Source organism: Populus alba, chromosome 8 (genome assembly GCF_005239225.2).
Source record: "Populus alba chromosome 8, ASM523922v2, whole genome shotgun sequence".
Classification (NCBI taxonomy): domain Eukaryota; kingdom Viridiplantae; phylum Streptophyta; class Magnoliopsida; order Malpighiales; family Salicaceae; genus Populus; species Populus alba.
Genome location: NC_133291.1, coordinates 2,123,306 through 2,144,707, shown reverse-complemented (window position 1 = coordinate 2,144,707; position 21,402 = coordinate 2,123,306). Strand labels below are relative to the sequence as shown.

General features: G+C 34.2%; 3 protein-coding genes and 1 long non-coding RNA gene across 7 annotated transcripts; 3 read left to right on the top strand and 1 right to left on the bottom strand.

The window, feature by feature from the left end:
• The first annotated feature begins 266 nt into the window (after window positions 1–266).
• Window positions 267–4,224, top strand: LOC118052342 (ATPase GET3B). 3 transcript variants are annotated; one of them, XM_073411102.1, is made up of 11 exons: window positions 267–511; window positions 1,016–1,227; window positions 1,320–1,382; window positions 1,554–1,664; window positions 1,996–2,070; window positions 2,169–2,237; window positions 2,310–2,375; window positions 2,714–2,791; window positions 2,881–2,979; window positions 3,337–3,471; window positions 3,908–4,224. In XM_073411102.1, the coding sequence occupies exons 1-11, from the start codon at window positions 334–336 to the stop codon at window positions 4,073–4,075; spliced, it is 1,254 nt and encodes a 417-aa protein (XP_073267203.1). In that variant the 5' UTR covers window positions 267–333; the 3' UTR covers window positions 4,076–4,224. The 3 variants fall into 3 exon arrangements, with proteins under 3 accessions (XP_073267203.1, XP_034919180.1, XP_073267204.1); XM_035063289.2 differs by having other exon boundaries at window positions 3,649–4,155; XM_073411103.1 differs by having other exon boundaries at window positions 371–511; window positions 973–1,227.
• Window positions 4,225–5,284: 1,060 nt separating this feature from the next.
• Window positions 5,285–8,119, top strand: LOC118052343 (OVARIAN TUMOR DOMAIN-containing deubiquitinating enzyme 9). The gene is made up of 8 exons (XM_035063291.2): window positions 5,285–5,453; window positions 5,666–5,739; window positions 6,200–6,254; window positions 6,372–6,446; window positions 6,568–6,641; window positions 6,770–6,818; window positions 7,429–7,516; window positions 7,854–8,119. Exons 1-8 carry the CDS (start codon window positions 5,376–5,378, stop codon window positions 7,910–7,912), a joined length of 552 nt encoding a protein of 183 aa, XP_034919182.1. The 5' UTR covers window positions 5,285–5,375; the 3' UTR covers window positions 7,913–8,119.
• Window positions 8,120–11,545: 3,426 nt separating this feature from the next.
• Window positions 11,546–14,771, top strand: LOC118052344 (serine/threonine-protein kinase PCRK1). Of its 2 annotated transcripts, XM_035063293.2 has the most exons (5): window positions 11,546–11,704; window positions 12,533–12,949; window positions 13,223–13,483; window positions 13,725–13,847; window positions 14,136–14,771. In XM_035063293.2, the coding sequence occupies exons 2-5, from the start codon at window positions 12,554–12,556 to the stop codon at window positions 14,634–14,636; spliced, it is 1,281 nt and encodes a 426-aa protein (XP_034919184.1). In that variant the 5' UTR covers window positions 11,546–11,704; window positions 12,533–12,553; the 3' UTR covers window positions 14,637–14,771. The 2 variants fall into 2 exon arrangements, with proteins under 2 accessions (XP_034919184.1, XP_073266786.1); XM_073410685.1 differs by having other exon boundaries at window positions 11,568–12,949.
• A 491-nt stretch (window positions 14,772–15,262) lies between these two features.
• Window positions 15,263–16,240, bottom strand: LOC140955832 (uncharacterized). Its single transcript, XR_012170438.1, has 3 exons — window positions 16,132–16,240; window positions 15,796–16,022; window positions 15,263–15,665 (listed from the first exon to the last, which is right to left on the bottom strand). It is a non-coding gene; the product is annotated as an uncharacterized lncRNA (long non-coding RNA).
• Window positions 16,241–21,402: the final 5,162 nt, after the last annotated feature.

Below are 21,402 nucleotides of genomic sequence, written 5' to 3'. Positions count from 1 at the left end.
TCCCAATCCTGAACCCAAGACAAACCCACCCCACAACCTCGAGAAAAAAGAGGAGCCAAGCTGAACCATACTGGTCCACATTAATCTGAGTAATCCACAGTGCAGATACAGTGTTTAACCGACATCCTTTAGAGTATCTGTTAATTAACTGATACATTGGAAACACGAAAAAACAATTTGGGACCTAATGGAGATTTTCTTATAAGTTGGGGACTGTTATGAGATTTGCTCAAGAAGAAAGTATATAAACACACAAAAACAAAATCCTAAACAAAAACACACTCTGTCCTGTTTCTTGCCAGAAGCAGCAACCAGCAAACCAAAGCATTAAAAATGGCTTCTTGTTCTCTAATTACTCCCGCTTCTTCTTTAGCTTCATCTTCTCTACGCAAGTTATTTTCTTCAAGAAACTCCATGGCTACTGTGGGCTTGCTCTCTTTTGCACCAAAAACTTCAAGCTTTATCCTTCACTCTATCAAGCAAAGGGCTTATCATGAAAGTTCATTTAGAGGTGATTTTTTCGAACCCTGTTATGTTCAATTTCTGATTCTTTTTTGGGTCTTTGTTTTATCAATAAAGATAGAAACTTTATTGGGATTTACCTGTTTTCTTGTTTAACGTATTTATCATGGTTTCGCAATATTTGTAAAGTAGAATTCTTCAACTGGAATTTGGCTCAAGTGTAGAATTTGATGGGTTTTTTTTTTTTTTCTACCAATATTTTGTGATTGAAATATGAATTGAGAGTTATTGCTGTCTTTGTTTCATTGGCCAGCTCTACTTAATTGGATTTTGATTGATGAATTGTATGGTTAAGTGTTATTACAAACTTGTTAATTGATGAAATATTTTTATGTCATGGAGGAGGGAACAATTTTATTAATATATTATGTTTAATGGTGGTTTGCAATTTAGAAAAGTAATGTTCTTTGAAGAATTTCTGTTTCTGCAGCTTCATAGAGAATTTGACAGCGTTGAAAGGCGTCTGTTTTGTTTTGTTTGTTCTTTTTGACAGTGAGATCAGTGGCTGCACCAGTAGAAGATGTTGCTGGATTTGATGATATGGTTGCTGGGACACAGCGGAAGTATTACATGCTTGGTGGGAAGGGAGGTGTAGGAAAGACGAGCTGTGCTGCTTCACTTGCTGTGAAATTTGCGAACAGCGGACACCCCACTTTAGTGGTTTCAACTGATCCAGCACACTCCTTGAGTGATTCTTTTGCTCAGGTTGGAACTAGAAAGAACCTTTCTTATTTTGTTTACAAATATCTGCTTTGCAGTTTAGTAGAGCTTAACATGAGTGTCGTGTTTTTATTCAGGATTTGACTGGAGGTACACTAGTACCTGTTGAAGGACCTGAATGCCCACTGTTTGCTCTTGAGGTTTGTGGGATAAACCTTCCTTTGATTTTCTTTAATGGTGGCTCTCTTTTTTCATGTGCACTATGAGATAATCATCATTCTAAAAAGAATAAAAAAACTATCTATTGGTGATTTTATGACGGTTTTGCTGCTCAATGTACTCAGTAAGCCAGATTTTTAGCTTTGCATCAGATAAATCCTGACAAGTCTCGGGAAGAATTTCGTAGCGCGACTCAGAAAAGTGGTGGGACTGGGGTCAAAGACTTCATGGAAGGCATGGGCCTTGGAATGCTCGTTGAACAGGTAATTCCTTGTCTATATCTGTTTGCATTGCAACTTAAGATAGTATCTTACACTGACTGAACTTGCATTCCGATTTGTCATTCATTGTTTCAATGCTGTTATAACTTGATAGTCATGGCAAATCTCTCTGTTTTTCCCTTTTTTTCCCATTTCTGTTGGTCATCCAAAGTTAGGCAAGTAGCACTTGTGTTTTTAAGAATTGTCACCTAGAATTTTGGATCTATCTTTCCCTCCTTCATCAGAACAAAAATTGGAATTGTCTCTTATATAATGGATCATGATTGATGCCCTACTTCTCTTGACCTGTTTTTTCATCCTTTTGTCGAAAAAGTTAGGAGAGTTGAAATTGGGAGAGCTACTGGACACACCTCCTCCTGGTTTGGATGAAGCTATAGCAATTGCCAAAGTATGATTTATCTTTGTTTTTCATTGTTATTTTTGTGTTCTGAGTGGACTGTCTCTGTATTTTTTGATTTCCTTGTTGAACATAAATACTCTTGGCAGGTAATGCAGTTTCTCGAATCACCAGAATATAGCATGTTTACTCGAATAGTTTTTGATACTGCACCCACGGTGAGCTTAAGCACCAGAATTTCTGTGAATATTTGGAATGAATCAACGGAGGTTCATGATTGTTCTTTACAGGGCCATACATTGCGACTTTTGTCCTTGCCGGACTTCCTGGATGCATCCATTGGCAAGATACTGAAGGTAGAAACACCATCATGAAACAATGAAAACATAAATGTGTTATTGACACTTCTGAAAAACCTGGAAAATTTAATCTCGACTTACTTATCTAGAAAAAGTGTTGTTATACAGTGCAAGTTGGAGGTACTTGAACATTATTTATAATGAATGAACTGCATGCCATTTAATTTTACATGACTTTGGTGTCTTTTAAAGAGTTCATCGCTATGTTGTATAATCAAAGGAATAACTAGGGCCTAGGGATGTGTTAGTGACTAATAACTTGTTTTAGCTCTTTTGAAACTGTTTTTTATTTGGTTACCTTGCATTTCTCTAAAACTGTTTTCATTGTACTGCAGCTTAGACAAAAAATAACTTCAGCAACCTCAGCTATCAAATCCGTTTTTGGCCAAGAACAAACTAGCCAACAGGATGCTGTAAGCCCGAATTCTTTGGGAAATGGCTTTATGCTCCACCTTTCAAATTCTCAAGCCCTCTTTTTAAAAAAAATTTTCTCGCTTTGCAGGCTTACAAATTGGAGCAATTGAGGGAGAGGATGATAAAAGTGCGTGAGCTTTTTCGTGACACAGATGCCACAGAATTTGTCATAGTAACGATTCCAACGGTAATGTGTTCTATTGTTGAATGAAGGGCTTATTTGCTCGCTAATGCAATCCTCTTTTAAGTCTAAGCTTGAGGGGAGAACTTTTTTTCTTCCCTTAAAATAAAAATAAAATAAGATAAAATGGAGCTCTTCACACTTTTCTGTGCTCTGGTGTGTTCTCTAGAACACTGATTCACTTAACAGTTGGGGAAACATTTCTAATGCACAATATACCGTTGAATGGTCAGAGTATAATGGTGTCATTTTCTAGAGTAGCTCATTTGCATACAAGGAGCGGAAAAGGATAGCTAGAAGTACAGCTTATTAAGAGTGTTTTACTTCAAAAGGAATGATTACCATTTCGTTTGTTTTTCCAAGGTAATGGCAATCAGTGAATCATCTAGGTTGCGTACATCCTTGAAGAAGGAGAATGTTCCTGTTAAGAGGCTTGTTGTCAATCAAATTCTCCCTCCATCTACCACTGACTGCAAGTTTTGTGCAATGAAAAGAAAGGTATTATTTCAGTTACTGTTTGCACCTTTGAAGCTTTGAACATCAGTACAACCATCCCCCTCATCTCCGTTGCACTTGCAGCATAGGAAAATTCATATTTCTCATCAAGATCAATAACATTTTTAGCTGAGGTTTAACCAAAAAAATCATTAATCATCTTTTTTATAAAAAATTCAGGATCAATTGCGCGCTCTTGACATGATACAGAATGATCCAGAACTCTCGAGCTTGACATTGATACAGGGACCTTTAGTTGATGTAGAGATCAGAGGTGTTCCAGCCCTTAAATTTCTGGGGGATATTATATGGAAATGAGCATCTGTAGAATGATCCAAGCAGTCGCTTGGAGATGTCTATTTCATTCCAAATGAGACCTACGTGAACTGGAGGTTTAGGTTCTTTCTTTTAGTAACATAAATGCTCTTTTCATTGCCAGCGGCAATTACTTGATACAGAAGAAGCTGAAGTCTCCTGTATTTCCGAATCCCCTGTGAAGCTACGTGGAGCAGGATGGGTGGTGGAGGCCCTTGCTATCAGCACTGTGAAGGGCGAAAAGTTCAGTGAGATGGCACCTTTTTGTTTTCTTTTCTGCTTTCGCAACTGAAGAGCTAAATTTCTCAGTTTAACCTCTAGCCTCGTCATCCAACTTAAATTTGACATGGCAATAACAATGCTATTCATGTAGTTCCCAATGAGCACAAGGTGCCAATCAATCGCAACACATGGCATGGAAACAAATCAATTTTTTTTTAAGTTATTAGCACTCCTTTTTTGAGAAAAAGAATATCGCGAATGCAAATTAGATTCGGGAAAAAAAAAAAAAAAAAACCTCACAGCTTGAGTAAATAAGTTTTTCCTACTCACAAACTGCAATGATGGAATGTGCATAACCAGCAGCCCCAAAAGTCTGATCACTAGGTTTTGTAATTGATCCTAAGCAGGCTTCAGCGAGCAATAAGATCAGATAATCTGCTGCTTGGATTTTAGCTTCCCTTAGTCTCTGTTTAGAAACCCTGTTGATATGAAAATCAAGAGTAAGAATAACATCACAGACCACAGAAATAGCTAATCACATACATTTCATAAGGTATTCCAGGGGCTCCTGCACTTTAATTATTCACTCGGTATTTGCTTGAATAGAAAGTAAGCTGTAGGTAGCATTTTGGCATCGAAATTAGCAAGCAATTACGGTTTGCAACATGTTCTGGAAACATTCTTTTCGGGTGTTTCTAGATCAGAGCCTAGTAGCCTACCATTTCTCTTAGAAATAATTCAAAGGGATGAGCAACAACATTAGACATATTTCAAAAGAGAATCATGCCCGTGACTTCCTTATCAGGGTTGTACACAAGAACTCTCATCTTTCATATATTATAAATAATGCAGAAGCACAGAAACACCTCTGCCCAAAAAAGAAATATATTGCTGGAATATTCCTGGAGTTCTCCGATATGATAGATCATTAGACTTCAAAAAATTGTGCCGTATCTTGTCCCGATGGAATCCAATCCCGTTTAAAGCAATGCCATGCCAATGACAATAATTCATGCTTGATGGTGAAATATCGTTGACCATTGCATGCAAGTAGCATCTGATCACATCAAGAATTTACCACTGCAAAGTTGACCAAGACTTGTTGAAATGACATTAATGTACTTACAACACAAGAGAAGTGATATCTTTCATCTTAATAAACTACACGTGGCTCAAGAAACCAGGATTTAGAGGGTTCAGAGATAGCGCAGCACACGTCATCATCAGCTAATTTCAACGAAGGATGCCTAACTAAACAGACGGCAACTTTGACACGGCAATTTTCGCCAAACCCAATATCTCTATGATATTCTTTCAAATAAGAGTCTTTCTGGTAACTTTAAGAGATTTCATTTATTTTGATAGCCAAGATGATTGTGGAGAATGATGCTGCCATTGCTCGTGCTCTCCAAGAACTTTCAAGGATTGCTGCTGCAGAAGGATCTGAGGTAAGTAACACTGAACAAGAATTTCTTATTACGCAGCACTGGCCTGGTATGATTGTGGGGAATGATGCTGTCATTCCTGTAAGTATGACTTCTGCCAGACTATAACACACTGCAATGAAGATTAAGATAATATTCCTTCCGAACTTGAGTGATTGATATCCTTTAAAAAATGAAGAATTGATTATCCTCAATTTCTCATCTGTTTTTGGCAGCATGTTCCTAAAACTAATGGAGAAATACCATCGGAGGATGAACAGGTGTCAGATCATCAAAGACTGCTAGAAAGGTGTTGTATATATATTCCTCTCCCGTGTTTTTAATTTGATGCAAATTTGTCACCTGGACCATCTCATAAGGTGTGAATCCCCAAGTATTTTTCTTTATATTATAATGCACTGCTTCAAATTACAACAGGAGAGATAGAGAACTGGCTGGAAGTGGATTATAAGGTGCCTTATGGTATACCTCCCATCAGAAAATGTTGTGGATAACTTTATTTTCTAGATAGATACATTCATTTTATTATCAATTATTAACATTTTGGGGGTAGAGGTTTCAGAATCTAAGGCATAGTGTGTGGTCGTGGTATCTTTCATGTTATCATGTTCTCCTACAGTATGGGTTTTGAGATCTAGGTTTTTGGTGTGTTTCATGTGTCTCCTTCCTTGATGAATGTTGTGGTTTGCCTCTAAATTATTTTGACCTGAACAATATTTTTAATATCAATGTCTTTTCTGTTTGAATAGGTTAAAGTTATATGATCTTGTTGAGAATAAAGTTCAAGGAGATGGTAACTGTCAGGTTGGTGCTCTCTTTATTTTAAAGATAAATGGTAGTGCAAAAAAGCTTGCTTCTAGAATTCTATTACCTAGTGTTATTTTCTCAAGTTATGTCTCACTTGTTCATGTGTTTTTGCAGTTTCGTTCTCTGTCAGATCAACTCTATGATTCTCCTGAGCATCACAAATACGTGAGAGAACAAGTTATTGAACAGGTTGGTTTGTGTTTTATTAAGTGTGCTTCTATGTACTTGTATTAGAGTCTTCTTGATCCATTCGTATACATTTAAGCATGCACTGTAATCATATTTCCCACCATGTTGATTTCTTCATCAGCTCAAGTCTCAGCCGCAAATGTACAGCAGCTATGTTCCTATGGCTTATGACGACTATCTGGAGAAAATGAGCAGGTTTGTAACTTATCTCTGTTTCTTTCTTTCTTTCTTCTTGTTTTTTTTTTTTTTAAATAAAAATCCCATGGCTTTCTTTAAATAGATTCATGCTCATATGTATGTATTTTTTATGTGGCTAAAATTAGGAGTGGTGAATGGGGTGATCACGTTACATTGCAGGCCGCTGCAGATTTGGTATGGGCAAATACCTTACTTTGTAGATTCCCTCTTCTTTTGTCTGTTTTTCTTTCTGTTGAGCTTCATGTTATTTATTAACCTTTTTCTGGAATGTATCAATGAATTGTGAATTTGATGGTAATCACTAATGGATATTGAAAATATGGATTCAACTAGTTATTTATGCAACTGAATTCACCTAAACCTGAATCTCCAACTAGTTGAATTGAGTTACATAAATCTTTTTCCTTCACTCTGCTTTCTGTGAGCCCAAATTCTTCATGAGACGACTAGGGATTATTATATCAATTCTCATAACTTTAATTAAGTGGATTGCTTTCATGCTTATGAGCGATTCTTTTTAGGATAAAAATTGTTTAATTGCTGTTCTTCTCTGACAGTATCTTTTTCTTAATGCATTATATACAACTTGAAATATGCAAGTAATGTAGCTACTAACATGAATTTTCATGCAAGCAAGCAAGTTTGCTACATTACTTTATTACTCTTTAATTATTATTTTTGATGATTTCATGTATGCTGCATGCATGTTTGCTGTCGGTCATTTTATTTTAGAGGCTTGAAGCTTCTTTAACTAATGTCTATGCATGTTGCCATGCAATTGCAGTATGGTATCAAGATATTTATGATAACTTCATTCAAGGATACATGTTGCGTCGAGATTCTTCCAAAAGTTCTAAAGTCCAAGAATAAAGGTAAGATTACAAAGTTTTTCATTTTAACCTTATTTGTTGATTGATACAAATCTAAAAGCGAAGTATGCTCCACCATCTTTCTAATATGTCGAGATTTTACATGTAAGATTTTTTTGGTTGTAGAATAAAATTTGTTGATTATGGAATTAGGAAATGTAAAATGGGGGAAATTTTATTACATTGAACACTCAAATGATCAGAACAAGAAAAACTTTTATTCAGCTTTAACCAATTAGTTTCCAAAAAAAAAGAAGGGAAGAAAACAGGAAGAAAGATTCATGAAAATGTTGGATGAGATCTGAATTCCAATTCCCTTGCAAACTTTTGTTTTGTGCAGTTATTTACTTGAGCTTTTGGGCGGAGGTGCACTACAATCCTGTTCGTCGCATGAGTTAAACATTTGGATCTTGTTTGTCAAAGCAATGAAAGTTGATCTATGGTACTTCTTAGTAGGGTCTATCTTTTTCTGGCTTCCATCTGATGCTGTCATGGTCTTCTATAAAACCAATATTTGAAAAACATGAGACACCTGGTCACAAGCATAGTTCCACCTATTGTATATATGTCCAATATAGACTGTTCCTTATTGGCGATGAGCCTTTCGATTACCGTTTGAAATTAGTTCATTATCTACAGAAACTTGGTAAATGATACATGAAAAAATTTTCCCACGATACAAAAGAGATCAAGTTAATGTTGAAATGTGAAAGAGACGATATATGTATGGCATACTTGCAATGTGCGCTGAGCCAGAGGTTCCCTTCAACTGTCAAGTTCCCATTGATAATTTTCTTTTATGAGTTGGATGGACTCGTTTTTCCCATTGATAAGAATCAAACGAATCATCCTGCATCCATTTGCTTTCCCGGCAAGAGCAGAAAGAAACGTTGTCTTCCCAGCTACTGATGGACCCTTTACAGCAGTAACACGGCCAGGCTTGATTCTTCCTGTTACACACCTTAATAGATGTTTTGTTTTTGGCTCTTAAAGTAAGGGTTAGGCCTTTAAATGAAATCTCAATCGAGGCCATTTCTTGATTTCAGTATTAGCAGCCATCGAAACTCTCCTGAGAATCCAGACTTTGGATTACAAGCTAAACATGGTTTGGCTGTCCTGGAGGCAGTTGATAATTCTACCTGCCAGATCATACATACACAGGTGAAGAAATTTGAAACAGAGCAATGAAGAGACGTGAGACAGAGCAGTGGTAAAACAGAGTTATAATCCATCCCACTCTTATGCTATACATATGTATATATAGAGTGGGAAAAGCTTGCAGCAAGGAAAGACAATCTTGCGTATATTTTCTCCCATGGTTACTGCTAAGATTATATGCTAATATGAATACACAATCATATCTAAACTAGGTAATAAATAAGTTATACTAGGTAAATATATAATAGTGAAGATCTTCAGTCGCTTCAGTATCTTCAACAATAGGGTACATGCATTAAAGCCTGTAGGCAAAGTTCAGATCCAAAGAGTAGAGTGACAATGGCGAAGTAGAATCCAGACATGCGCGCGGTTCGCATACTCCAGTTGTCCTCTTGAGCCTAACGGTCAAGCTTCAAAACACGATAAAATATCAGAGAAAACCGGAGAGTGCACATTCCAGATCATTAATGAAGTAACACTTGATTCTTGAGAGATGTAAAGCTACAACTACAAGTAATTAAACTAACCCAGCACTTTATGAAGGAGAGAACTGAATACTGTATATAGCATTTCTTCTTCCATGAGGACAGAAGAAACCTTCACAACAATTTGAAAATTTAAATGGTTCTGTAATACTTACGTATCAAATAATGATCCCTCTTTTCTCGTGTTGTTTACTTGAAAATTATGAAATCGGGGAGAAATTCTCTTTGTTCCTTTATGCAAAAACATTTGGCAGAAGTATAAAAGAAAAAAAAAAAAACATTAAGCTCATGATTTTTCTTTTAGAAAATCAGAAACTGCTTGGGACCTGCGCATGGGTGCCAAAGAAATTTGACGCGTGGCTCAACTGTAAAGTGTTTCTGGAGTTTAAACAATGTTAGGCCCAGCAAAGAAAGGGCTTTATTAATTCACTTGACTTGAGTAGATGACCCAATATGGGCTAAACTTAGCCCATAGTATTGTAGTCGAGCCCAATTATAAGACTCAACAACTCCATCGAAAGCTAAGACCGGGTTACATGAATTAATTCGGATCAACCGAGACTTTGAATCTTTTTAAAACCCAAATGATATTTTTCAAAGTTTTTTTTTTTTAAAAAATGAGTTTTTTAAGAAGGATTGACTCACTGAGTGGAGCCAGATCTCATAACATTCGCTTTACGCACGTAGAATGAATTTGGACATGAAAGTGATTGATTCTCAGTTTTGTCTTGTTAGAGAATTAAGTTTCATTGACTCTGGAATGCAAATCACACCTACTGGCGTGATCTTTTTATCACCAGTTCTTACGGGAAGCTTTATCTTTCAATCGAGCTCAAGTTGAAATTCAAAGGGAATTTAACATTTTGTGAGCGTGGGGCATGCTTGATGGTGAAATATTATTGACCATTGCAGACAAGTAGCATCTAATCACATCAAGAATTTACCACTGCAAAGTAGACCAAGACTCGTTCGAAATGAAACGCGAATTTAATTTGTAAGCTTCTAGATTTATTTCTATAAATTATTAATTTAAATTTTATAAATTTTAAAATTATTAAAAAATTTATATAATTATTAATTTCAGAATTTATAAAATTAGTTAAGGTCATATAAGTTAATCCGGACATCTATATTAACAATAAAAAAAAAATACTCAATGAAATGACATAAATGAAAAGAAGTGAGATATTTTGTCTTTTAATTAATTTCAAATCCCATCTTTACTAAAACTGATCTTAAAAGGGAGAAAAAAAGAATATTTCTTGCTCAACACGTATAGTAACATGTAGTGCCTTACATGTTGCTAAAAACATATAAAACATTAATCATGTCCTAAACATTAAGAAAGAAGAGGAGTAGCCTTAGATATTGCATGACGTGAGCCTAATTCGTGCTCGAAATATAAAGCCTATGTTGCTTGTCATCTTACGAGGTTTAAAACCAGCCTAGTGTCTATAAAATAGGTGTCTCTCTTCACACAGCTTTGTCCAGCTAATAAGACACTAACACATGACGAAGCAACCATTACAATCTTGGCTACCACCAATATTCTCTCATCAAATAAAAAATAAGTGATCGGCTTCATCATTGTACGATTCCTGTTACATTTTGAATTTACTTTTTAAAAATTATTAATTTAAGTTTTATAAATTTTAAAATTATTAAAAAATTTACATAATCGTTAACTTTGAAGTTCATAAAATTATCTAAACATCTATATTAATAAAAAAATATATATTAATATGCATGTTTTAATATACAATTTCTTAGTTAATTAATGAATAAGTTAGAAAAAAAAAAAAGAAATGGAGGACGAAAATACCTTTATTATTGAAAAAAAAAAAAACCAAGCTGAAAAAATAAATAAAAGCACAGGGACTTTAATGGTTTCCAACTTCCAACTGACATTTGAAAACACCAACGAACGTGTGTTAGATATATCATTAAGAAATTAGATACAAACAAAAACTGTACAGATGACTAGAGGGCGTTTGATTTTGGATATTGATGTATAATAAAAATATGTTGACTTTAAAAAGAAAATATTAAATTTTTTTAATGTGTTAATATTAAAAAATATATTTTTAAATAAAAAAAAAATCCATGTAATTGCCACCTGCAAGAAGAATCTCATTTTTTCCGAGAAACAATCCCACAACACACTTGTTTTTCCTTTCACACAGCAAATTTAACCCTCTTCACATTTTCACTTTTTTTTTTCTTTAATAAATATAGATTTTTTTTTTAATTTTTAATTATTGTATTAATATTTTTAATTATTTTATATATTAATATTAAAAAAAATAAAAAATATTATTTAATATATTTCAAAACAAAAAATACTTTAAAAAACAATCACTATTCCAATTTAAAATCATCGGGAGTCCAGCTGCCTTGTATTGACTTTTTGACCATGAAGTGCTCGTTGTTGAGTCTATAATCAATCACCGCTCTCCCTTTTAGATTCTGAGTCTTAGTTTACGTGAATACCTGTGAAGGATAGCAGGAGCTGTGTTCTTTTCGTCTATTTTTTATTATAGAGAGAAAGGTGAGTGGCTTTTTTTGTCTCCTATTGTTGTTTATCTTGCAAAATGGGTATTCAATTTTGGTGCTTTAGCAGACTTTCTTTAAAATCTTTGCTTGCGTTTGTTTCTTGATGGGCTTGCTTATCTAGTTGCACTGTTTAAGAAAAAAAATGTTTCTTTAAAGAAGAATAAGGAGCTTATCGTCATGTGAGAGAATGGGTAAATGAAATGAAGGCTGCCTTACATGGATGAATTGGGTTCTGGAGCTTCTGTTCTTGGTTGGTGACTATTTCACCCTCAGTGATGTATCGTCTCCAAGCTTTGCGTTGATTCATGGTTGTTTGAATAAAGATAGGATGCTTCTGGTTATGGATGAGATTTCAAAGACAATGCTCCCGGGAATCAGGAGCATATGATCTTGGTTGGTGAATTATGATGGCTTAGGCTCTTTATGAAAGGAAAATGGCAACAACTTGGCTTAGGCTCTTTATGTTATGGGATTGTGATGAAGAAGAGAGAGAGTTATTGCCTTTAGAAAATAACAATAGGGTTCATGTTTTAAGTTAATTACCTTTGATTTAAGTGCTTTGTGAGGAAAATTGGCCTCTTTTTGGCTACTTTGATTTGATTAGCATGCAAGTTTTGGATAATTTATTTAGTTTTGCAATTGAATAAATTGCCTTACTTCATAGGTTAAGGTTTTGCTTGTATGAAAACCACTGGTAATTTTATGGGTATTTGGATGTGTTTCAAGTTTGTAAACATGTTTGGTTTCTGTACTTTTGTTTTCTCGTATCCTTAATTATGGTGTCGTTGTTGTCATGCTAACACACTTGTGGGTGTGCAACTAGGCAATTGGTCCTGTAGGAACTATGAAGTGTTTTCACTTCTCTAATAAAGAGAAAAATGAAGAACCAAAGACTTGTAACCACATCTGTTCTGCCCGATCCACTTCGTCTACATCAACGTCGATGTCAACTGATCGTGACCTGAGGAAATCTGGGTCTGAGTTCAATTCTCAGAATGTATCAGATTTTAGCACAGAATCGTCCACAAAGAACTCATTTGGTGCTCTGTCTCAGAGACAGAGCAATCTTAGAGTCTTCACATTCTCAGAACTGAAGACGGCGACTAAGAATTTCAGCCGCTCTGTCATGATTGGAGAGGGTGGATTTGGTGGTGTGTACAGGGGAGTAATCCGAAGCATGGAAGACTCAAGTAAGAAGATCGATATCGCTGTCAAACAACTGGGCAGAAGAGGGCTCCAGGCAAGCTTTCCTTTTTTTCTCCATGCCTGGTTACTACATATCATTCTTAAATCAACATTTACTGTTTGGGGAGCGAGTCCTTGATGAGAAAATTGTTAACAAGACAAAATTTCATTGTCTTTAGATTATTGCCTTGGAGAAATCTTAGCACTTAAAATCTGATGAATTTTGAGAATTGAACTCAGAAGATTGTAATTAAGAAGAGAGAAAGTTATTGCCTTCAGATTCTTAGTCATGAGATGTTGCTAAGGGTGATTTCATCTTTGTTCACAGGGGCACAAGGAATGGGTGACTGAAGTAAATTTTCTAGGGATTGCTGAACATCCAAATATTGTCAAATTAGTGGGCTACTGTGCTGAGGACGATGAACGGGGAGTCCAGCGCCTTCTGGTGTATGAATTTATGCCCAACAAAAGTGTGCAGGATCACTTGTCAAGTAAATTTCAGAAGGTTCTTCCCTGGGCGACAAGAGTAAAAATTGCCCAGGATGCTGCCCGAGGCTTAGCATACCTCCATGAAGGAATGGATTTTCAGGTATTTTTAATTTTACTCTCTAAGATATTGTTATAAGCCTGCTATTACTGAGCTTTTGTGAACCTCCAACCCTCCTTCAGGGATTGGGGATTGGGGTTGGGTTTGGATCTTCATATATACCATATTTTCCCTCCCTCTCTGCTCTTCATTTCGAGTTTGTTCGGCTTTGGTTGTGCTACTGTGTCTAGTTCTTCACTTCACTTTACTGCATGTACCCATTTTTCTTTCATTGTTTGTACAGATTATTTTCAGAGATGTCAAGTCTTCAAACATACTACTGGATGACCAATGGAATGCAAAGCTATCAGACTTTGGGTTGGCCAGATTGGGACCTTCAGATGGTTTGAGCCATGTTTCGACTGCGGTATGTTTATGATTACTAAAATGATCCTCCAATCATGTCAAACAAACTGTTCTTATGCTGTTGACAAGGCTTATCAATCAGTAGCATTAGAAGCCGAACTATAACTTCTTACTTCCAGTTTCACATTACTTATGTTCCTGCGAACTTTCTTATGCTTATTTGATAACGCTATTTATTCAGCCATCCAGGGTCTTTGAGACTGTACTACTGCATCATCAGAACTCTGCAGTAAGATCAGTTTGTAGATATAAAGAAACTGAGGAACCAATTTATCTCATTTGCAAACAGGTAGTTGGAACAATCGGATATGCAGCTCCTGAATATATTCGAACTGGGCGTCTCACTTCTAAAAGCGATGTGTGGAGCTTCGGGGTTTTTCTTTACGAACTTATAACAGGCAGACGTCCTTTGGATAGGAACCGCCCAAAGAATGAACAAAAACTCTTGGAATGGGTCAGGCCACACCTCTCTGGTGCAAGAAAGTTCAGGTTGATCTTGGACCCAAGGCTCGAGGGGAAATATAACATCAAGACTGCCCAGAAGCTTGCTGCCGTAGCAAATTGTTGCTTGGTAAGACAGGCAAAAACACGCCCCAAAATGAGTGAAATCCTGGAGATGATCAACAAGATTGTTGACACAACAGACAATGGAAGCCCCTTGCTCCCTATGAAGAGTTTGGCCCCGAAAGATGCTCCCGAAAGATCTAAAAGAGAACGTATAAAGATGAGGTTTGTGGATCCAATAATTGGAGAGAGTGGATGTTGGTCTGCTTGGAGAACTAGGCAATGAATCTTGCTTTGATGAAGCAGCTCATGCATGGAGGCCACCTTTTTGTTAAGTGTAAGCAAACAACTTTGTTCTACCTGCTTACCTCGGGATACAATTGTAAAGGTTTGATGAAATAAATGAGTTAATTTGTGCACAGATTTTCGTTTTAGAATGGATTACACTCCCTCATGTGTATTGCGTATGTATAATTCACTGATCGATGGCCTCCATGGAAGTATATACGCCGTATACCGTACAAGGACACACGGACAGAAACAATGATAATCAATGTCGTCTTGAATGCAAATTTATACAGGAAAGGTTAATAGATCCGGGTTAACACATGGACATTGATGGGCCATTGTATCTCCACGTGGACATTCTTCAACACCCATCAATCCACCTAGAGAAGCCAGCCGTCCAACGCGGGCCAGCCTGCTGCCTCGTGAGGGAGCCCAAATGCTCTTTCTCCGATCAGGATGCCCCTGTTAAATTATTAGCTTTTTGACTCGCCTGTCAAGAAGACAAATAATGCACGCACGATTCTTTAACAGATGGTAGTGGTAGAATTGGTTCAGAAGTCGTTATCTATAAAATACGAGCCATTATCTGTAGAGATGGATTTCTGAAGTGGTCTAATGGTCCGGTAGACTCCGTCTCATAAAGGATGATGATATTAAACTAAAGCCACAGGCGATCTGGGTTCAAAATTAGAAATTATTTTACTGTCAAGTATATCAAAAGCACTAGCACTTTTAACTTTCAAGAAGCTGCCTCAGATGTGTCTGAAAAAAGCTACTGAATCAGAGTAAACCAAATGCCAAAGCCGTGAGACATTAAGATCAATCCAAAAACGAACTGGCCTCGGCTAAAATAACACACAGAGGAGCGCTAGAATTCTACTTTCTTTGATCCCTAAAAAACGAACGGTTATTCAACTTTGGTGGACTTTGAATTGTCAGTCTCAGGATGTAAGCCACTTGGACTGCAGTGATAACTTGCTTGATGCAGGCTTCTTCTCTGAGTTGGATAATGCTAATACCTTAAAATCTGCAAATGTGTAGAAACCAGAACCATTACAACCCTATTCATACAAACACAGAAGGTTTATATTCTTAAAAGCAGACAAGCTCACAAAATCTTGTACTAGATAATTAGCAAGTGAACAAGGAAAGTATACCACATGCAATGGGACGCTCATTGTGGATTACTTGGACAAAAGGACGTGCTTGCCGAGTTTGCTGGACAGCTATGCAAGAGCAGCATGTTGTTGTCAGAAAAAGGTGTCACAAGGCTGCCCCGCCAGTTTCTACTCCGAGGAGGCTTTGGACGGAGTTTCTAAGGTCCTTTTCTCTTTGTAATTCTGAGTTAAACTAAGACAACAAGATTCAGTGTGTTCTATTTATGCTGCCAAATTCCAGAAGGATACACGATTAGAGCCACAAAATGCTGCATCCATGCAAATACAATTCATATTCTAAAGAGGGAGTCTCGATCGAGGATGGAATTTACTGACCAGATCCTTCAAGAAAAAGGTCCAAGCATCAAGGTTCACATAGGGTTGAGAAGGCCGGAGCTTTTCCCATCTACAAGAAAGGACACTAGTTTTTATCGCCTCCTTCATTGTCATAAAGGAAAGAACTGAAATCAATACCTCATCTGCCAGTTCACTTATCCTATCCTCACCGCACTTCTCTGTCTTCAAACCAGAAAAACAAGGAAAAAGGTCAGCCCGTCCACATTATAGAGTTTTACGTTCAAAGACATGGCTGTAATGCATTCGACCCCTTAGAAGAAAAAATCCTGAGAAAAAATTCTCACTGATGCATGCATTTGATAAGTTAAACGTCCCGAGTCCTTTTCCAAACCATGGTGATTTAACCATCACAATTAATTTATTTTTATAGATAGTCAAATGATTATTTTTTCACCAGGGGATGTGCTGGTATGAGATTGGGATGATTTTTGGGCTGATAAAATTTCGAAGAAAGATAATATTTGACATTCAAAACAGGGTTAAGTCCTTTTCCTTTTCCTTTTTTTTTTTTTTTTAATTAAAAATGAATCTACCCTCGTTTACTCTTCCATTTCAATTGTAAAATATAACTATCAAAACCAGTTTGATTGAATGACCCGGTGATCCACGGATTTAAAATCTAACATGTTTTGAATTTGTTTATAAATTATTTGAGTATTTAAATCCATCAAATTAAAAGTGATCTAATTAATAAATTTTTTAAAATAATATTGTTTCATTTAAAAATAATTATCTAAATCAATATAATTTTGTTAAAGAACCAACAATAAATGTAGATCAACTCATAAACATGCATGTTAACTTGTTAAATCTATAACTAATACCTTGAGTTATGTTAGAATTTATATTTATGTTTTAAATTTGTTATTTATTTTTCTTAAAACCATCTAATTTAAAATTAATTTAAGAAATACTAGGATGCATGATAGTTCATGATTTTTTATAATTCTTGACAAACATTCTTAAAACTTTCTTCTTTTAATATTTTTAACACCTTAAAAACTTCATTCTCAAATTTTTCTCTTTTTTTTTCCTTAGATTTTTCCACCTCAAATCACTGCATCATCTTAAGGAATCTTGTATAGAATATTTCATGGCATAGAAAGATTATATATAAAATACTTTGGAAATCACTGTTTTTTAACTGGATAATAAAAAAAATCCACCAGGAGATTAAACACAACATCCCTTATAATGAACTAGACACTTGACCCGCGCGATGCCGCGGGTTATTTTTTTTGCATAAAAAATATTAAAACAAATAAAAATTTAAAAATCTTAGGTTTTTCTGCAAATTTATACCCAAGAAACTTGAATTTGGCTGCAACGTCTGACCTAAAAGTAATATTTATAATATTAATAATAAAATTAAACTTGCATGATCCAAGTTTAAGTGAGTCTGGCTGCAACACCGGACCCAAGAATATTAGATGTGGGTCTAGATATAAGGTCGTGTCATAAAAGTGTGATAATTAAATAGATTGATTAAAAAAAAACAAAGAAAAAAATCAACAGAAAGGAAAAAACTAATGAAGAAAAAGAAAAAAAAATGAATTAATTAGGTTAACCTTTTAAACCAGGTTATCTCGTAAAACCTGGGATTCACATCATAAAAATTTGATAACTAAATAGAAAAACAAATGATGGGTTTACCCTGAATTAACTGGGTTAACCCATCAAACCAAGTTAACCTGTCAAGCCTAGGACATGTGTTATGAAAGTATGAAAGAATGATAATTAAATAGAAAGAAAATTAACTTTAACAAACTAAACTAAATGAAAAAAATAACTTGTTAAATCAGGCTAACCCATCAAACCCGAGATCCGTATCATGAAAATCTGATAACTAAATAAAAAAACAATTAACATCAACAAACTAAATCAAACAAAAAAAATTCATTAAAAAAAATTAAAAAGGAAAAAAAATAGTTATATAATATAATATAATACAATACAATATAATAATATTTATAATTATAATTATAATATAATAATTATAATTATATAATATATTAATAAGTAAATATATTAGTAAAAGGCATGACATGCCCGCGTGATGCCACGGGCTTGTGGCATGCTTGTGCATTATTGTGGATTTGTGAAAAAAAATAATATAAAAAAAAATTGTTACCATCCACAATATTTTAAAGGAAAAAACTACAAAGCTATATTCTCAACCAGCTCAGTATTAAAAAAAAAAAATCAACAAAAAAAATTAAAAAAAACACAAAAAAATGAAAAAAAGATGACGATAATTTGGGAAGAAAAAAAAAGCAAAAAACAAATAATAAAAAAATGAAAAAAAAACATGTGGAGAAAGTTAAAGCTAAATTTTCAACCAACTAAATATTAAAATCATTTAAGAAAACACTATAGCAATCTATAGTGTTTTGTAAGGAAATATACAACTATAATTCTCAACCAACTCAATATTAAAAAAAAATCAATAAAGATAATTTTGACAAATATAAAAAAAAAAACGAAAGGAAAAAAAACATCCATGGAAACACTATAACAATCTATAGTGTTTCATGAGAAAATCTATAGTTGTAATTTTTAACAGCTTAATATCAAAAACAATAAAAATGACAAAGACCATTTAAAAAAAAAAACATAACAAAAAAAAGCATATGGGAAAACAGTGTAGCAATCAACGATGTTTTAAGGAAAAAAAAGCTAAATTGTTAACCGGTTCAGTATGAAAAAAATAAATTTGACAAAAACATATTTGGAAAAAAAAACATCGATAAAAAAAAACATGTGGGGAAACACTGTAGCAAGGTAAAAATCATGTGGGAAAACACTGTAGTAATCTACAGTGTTTTTAAATAACTACAAAGCTAAATTCTCAATCAGCTTAATATAAAAAAATAAAATTGACAAAGATAATTATGAAAAAAAAAAATTATTTAATAAAAAACCATGTAGAGAAACACTACAGCAATCTAGTGTTTTAAAGAAAAAAATTAAAAAACAAAATTATCAATCAGCTCAATAGTAAAAAAATAAAATCAACAAAAATAATTATGAAAAAAAAATATAAAGAAGAAAGACAATTTTGGGAAAAACTTAAAAAAGCATAAAAAAAAAAAAGTGGGGAAAGCTAAAGCTAAAGCTAAATTCTCAACTAACTCAATATTAAAAAAATAAATTCGACAAAGATAATTTAAAAAAAAAACATGTGGGGGAAACACTACAAACAAACAAAAACCACGTAAGGGAAACACTGTAGCAATTCATAGTGTTTTTTTTTTTGAAAAAAGCTACAAAGCTAAGTTTTCAACCAGTTCAATATAAAAAAAAAAAAATTGACAAAGACTATTAAAAAAAAGTCAATTTTGGGTAAAAAAAACATGTAAAAAAAAAAAAACAAAAGCGAGAAAAAAAACACGCGGGGAAAGCTACAGTGTTTTAAAGAAAAAACCAAAAAAAACTAAAATTTCAACCAGCTCAATAGCAAAAAAAATAAAATCAAGAAAAAAAATTCTAAAAAAAACAAAACAAAAAAAAAAGAAAATATGTAAAAAATAAAATTTTGGAAAAAAAGAAAAAGAAATAAAGAAATAAAAAAACATTGGGGAAAACTAAAGCTATATTATCAGTCAGCTCAATATTGAAAAAATAAATTCGATAAAAATAATTTTTTAAAAAAATATGTGGGGAAGCACTGCAGCAAAACAAAAACCATGTAGGGGAAACACTGTAGCAATTCATATTGTTTTTTTTTTTTTTTTAAAAAAACTACAAAGCTAAATTCTCAATCAACTTAATATAAAAAAAATAAAATCTACAAAGACCATTTAAAAAAAAAAAGAATAAATAAATCATAAAAAAAAACAATGTATGAGAATATTATAGCAATCTACAATGTTTTAAAGAAAAAAGTTACATAGTTAAATTTTCAACCAGCTTAATATTTAAAAAAATTAATAAAGATAATTTTGAAAAAAAATTAAAAAAAAAAGTCAATTTTGAATAAAAAAACATGTAAAAAAAATGAAGAACAAACAAAAATGGGAAAAAGCAAGCTCCATAAAAAAAACAAAAGCAAAAAAAAAGACTACAGAAAAAAAAAAAAGTAGAAAAAAAAACGGAAAAAAAACTACTACAAAAGAGAAAAAAAATATTATAATATTATAATATAATTATAATTATAATAGTACTTATTATTATTATTATATTAGGTATAATTAAAAGGCGTGGGGAATAATATGCAAAGGAACATATTATAAAAAATAAAAAAATAAATACACGCAACTAATTATTGTCAAATCAAGGGCACAATTATTTGCTGAGTAAAAGAAATATAATTTCAAAAGATTGAGAATGCTTTCAGTCAAATCAGCAAAATCAATCGGTGGTAATTAAGAAATATAAAATCAAAAGATTGAGAATGCTTTCAGTCAAATCAGCAAAATCAATCGGTGGTAATTAAGAAATATAAAATCAAAAGATTGAGAATGCTTTCGGGCACAATCATCTGCTAAGCACTATTTTGTAGGCAACAACTACTCCGCCAGAAACCTAGTTTTAACTTAATCAAACAAGGCATGAAAGCATCTGTTCATCAAGACCCAGGTGAGCCTGCTCCCTCCCTCTGCGCACCGTTCACTTCTCAAGAAAAACTAGTACACAGACGCAAGAACAGGGAGAAACGTTTGAAGCAAGAGCGTGTTTGTTTCCGTCTGGCCAGATCGTCTGGAGAAAAACAGAGAGAGAGAGGGAACAAGAAAAAAGAAGTAGAACAAGATCGGAGAGAGAATGAGAGGACCCAGAGAACACAAAAAGGGCAGGAGATAAACGGAAAACGGGATAGGACATCGCCTGGCCAGATCGTCACCATCGTCTTCGTCTCCAGCCTTCAGCACCAGGGGAGCCTTTCTTCCCCTGCTCACAATTTAATTACACTCTTTACTGTGCAGACTGCAGAGCGCGCATGCACAGGTGCGGCAGGAAGGGAGAAGCAGATGGATATTGCTTTCGGCTAACCCGCGTTTCAAACGTTAATCGTGGTGCGTCCCGCACACAGTACTAAATAATGTTTGTTATTTTACCAAAAATTTTGTTCCCGTGGTTTGGCAGACGCAACCACGGAAAAATGGTATTAATCCTATAATACCGCAAATCATAAAAAAATAAAATAAAAATGTTCTACTAAACAATCCAAAAATCCAACGACTCACAGAAATTAATAACCAGCACATCCCTAGGGTTTAATGGTTAATTCAGTCATCAATAATTAATATTAAT